This window comes from Notothenia coriiceps, unplaced genomic scaffold (genome assembly GCF_000735185.1).
Source record: "Notothenia coriiceps isolate Sejong01 unplaced genomic scaffold, NC01 NC01_scaffold00007303, whole genome shotgun sequence".
Classification (NCBI taxonomy): domain Eukaryota; kingdom Metazoa; phylum Chordata; class Actinopteri; order Perciformes; family Nototheniidae; genus Notothenia; species Notothenia coriiceps.
In genome coordinates, this window is record NW_011340004.1 from 664 (window position 1) to 3,136 (window position 2,473).

Here is a 2,473-nt window from a genome sequence, read left to right on the forward strand (position 1 = left end):
AGAGGAACAAATGAAATGATTGAAATGATATCTCTGTAGGAGCTGACGCTGTTGGCGGTTCTAGTGTTAACAGACCTTTAAATTAAATATGTGGAATGGCAAATGCCATATCTGATTTTCTTACCTGGAGTTCTGCCTTTTTGAACAGACTTTCTGAGTCCTAGCTATATTGTCTGCAGTTCTAGGGTTAATATGAATCTAATATGATTGTCATCGGTCTAAATTAGATTTCAAATGATTCACTGTGTATGTAATGAAGATCATAGTGTGGGTTGAATCCATTTTCATAACCACTGTCTTTGAACTGATTTAAATGCGGAAACTGGGCTTATTCATCAGAATGTTCATCAGAGTTACCACGGTTACAACGACACACCACCCAGAGTTACCACGGTTACCACGACACACCACCCAGAGTTACCATAATACACCACCTAGAGTTACCACGGTTACCATGATACACCACCCAGAGTTACCACGATACATACACCACCCAGAGTCACCACGGTTACAACGATACACCACCCAGAGTTACCATGGTTACCACTATACTCCACCCAGAGTTACCACGGTTACCACTATACTCCACCCAGAGTTACCACGGTTACCACTATACACCACGGTTACCATGACACACCACCCAGAGTTACCACGGTTACCACGACACTCCATCCAGAGTTACCACTACTATCTCTATTCACTAACTCTATGTACTAACCGCTAACAGAACCCCCCCTGTAGTCCCGCCCCCCTGTCACTCACCCGGGCCAGCACCACCGTCTGATAGGCTGCGAGTGGCAGAGTAACGGCGGTCCGGACAGACAGCGTTGCCACGACGATGCTCAGCCACCAGGGCAGCCCCCCCGCCTGCTGGACTGTCAGCAGGAAGTGTTCCACCAGGTGGACCGGAGCCGAGTCCGAGAGGGAGCTGTACCACCCGGGAGGGATTCCCCCAGAGACCCCCACAGCATCAGGGACCCCTTCAGAGACCCCTACACCTTCAGGGACACCATCAGGGCCACCAGAGAGCCTCCGGACCCCTGACAGAGTCCCGAGTCCTGACAGAGTCCCAAGTCCTGACAGAGACCTCATTCCTGACAGAGTCCCGAGTCCCGACAGAGTCCTTATTCCTGACAGAGTCCCAAGTCCTGACAGAGTACCAAGTCCTGACAGAGTCCCAAGTCCTGACAGAGTCCCAAGTCCTGACAGAGTCCTCATTCCTGACAGAGTCCTGATGGTTGACATCAAACAGCAGACAGCAGGGGGTCCGGCTGCCGGAGGTTCAGGACCTGGTGGAGGTTCAGATCTGAGACCCAGTGGAGGTTCAGGTCTGGGAGCAGCAGAACCGACCCGCCTCAGGACGCTGGACATCAGTGCCCCCCCTACAGTCCGCATGCTGACCTCCTAAAGCAGACAGGAGGGATCAGTTATTTTTTATTAAAGGCAACAATAAAATTTGAAAATAAATTAACTTAACCTAATGTACAATGGGATCAAGTCTGTCTGCTGTGTGTGTCTGCTGTGTGTGTCTGCTGTGTGTGTGTGTGTGTGTGTGTGTGTGTGTGTGTGTGTGTGTCTGCTGTGTGTGTGTGTGTGTGTGTGTGTGTGTGTGTGTGTGTGACTGAGCGTGTGATTCAGTGTGTGTGTCTGCTTTGAGTTTCTGAGCAGTTTGTTATGTTAGCATGTTAGCATGTTATTTTGTTAGCACGTATTCTCCACAGTTAATAACCCCTACCTTCCTCCAGCCCTCCCGGATATCCGGTCCCTGATGAGCTCCTGTTATCAAATAGATGTATCTTTATACTTCATTTCATTCATTTATTTCACCTTCGAGTCTCTAACCTGGTTATGGCTAGAAAGGATCCGTCTTGTGTAAAACTCTCGCGAGAGTTTGGCTGAATGTCACGTGGCTGAATGTTTACGTTTGTCAGGCAGCCTTTCAGTTACGATCGTTAACATCAGTTAGCCACAGCAAATGATGGTGAGAAGCTAAACTATCTATTAATTATGTCAATGACAGGGAGTGTGATTGTTGAAATAGGGTGTTAGCGGTCTTGCTGGTGTTCAAAGAAGAATGACAACACTGTAGATCACCAACACTATGGTTTATTTTTTATTCACAGGCAAGTCAACGTTGTCGCAGTAAAAGTCCCAAGATAGCTCCTGGTGCAATAAAATGTTCCCTTGCAGTGTTTTACTATTATGTCTGATGTTTCTCTATTAATATTGCTGCTGCATTAATGTGTATGTTGCATCATGTTACTGCTGTCGGTGTGTTTCCGAGCCGCTCCAACGAGAGTTACAACGAGAACGTGACGTCATATTTACACAAGACGGATCCTTTCTAGCCATAACCGCTCCTGTGGGCGGGACTAAGTCTCGAGGATAGGAGTCGATGAGGGGAGTTAGAGAAATGAGGAAGGGCCCGGGCTGCGGTGGTTTGTTGATACATGTCGTCTTCTTCTGTTTGCTT

At 48.0% G+C, this 2,473-nt stretch overlaps 1 protein-coding gene across 1 annotated transcript; it reads right to left on the reverse strand.

Annotated features, from left to right (window-relative positions):
* Nucleotides 1-705: 705 nt before the first annotated feature.
* On the reverse strand, nt 706-1,873 carry LOC104943976 (aggrecan core protein-like). The gene is made up of 2 exons (XM_010769443.1): nt 1,736-1,873; nt 706-1,404 (listed from the first exon to the last, which is right to left on the reverse strand). Exon 2 carries the CDS (start codon nt 1,393-1,395, stop codon nt 721-723), a length of 675 nt encoding a protein of 224 aa, XP_010767745.1. The 5' UTR covers nt 1,396-1,404; nt 1,736-1,873; the 3' UTR covers nt 706-720.
* Between the last annotated feature and the right edge of the window lie 600 nt (nt 1,874-2,473).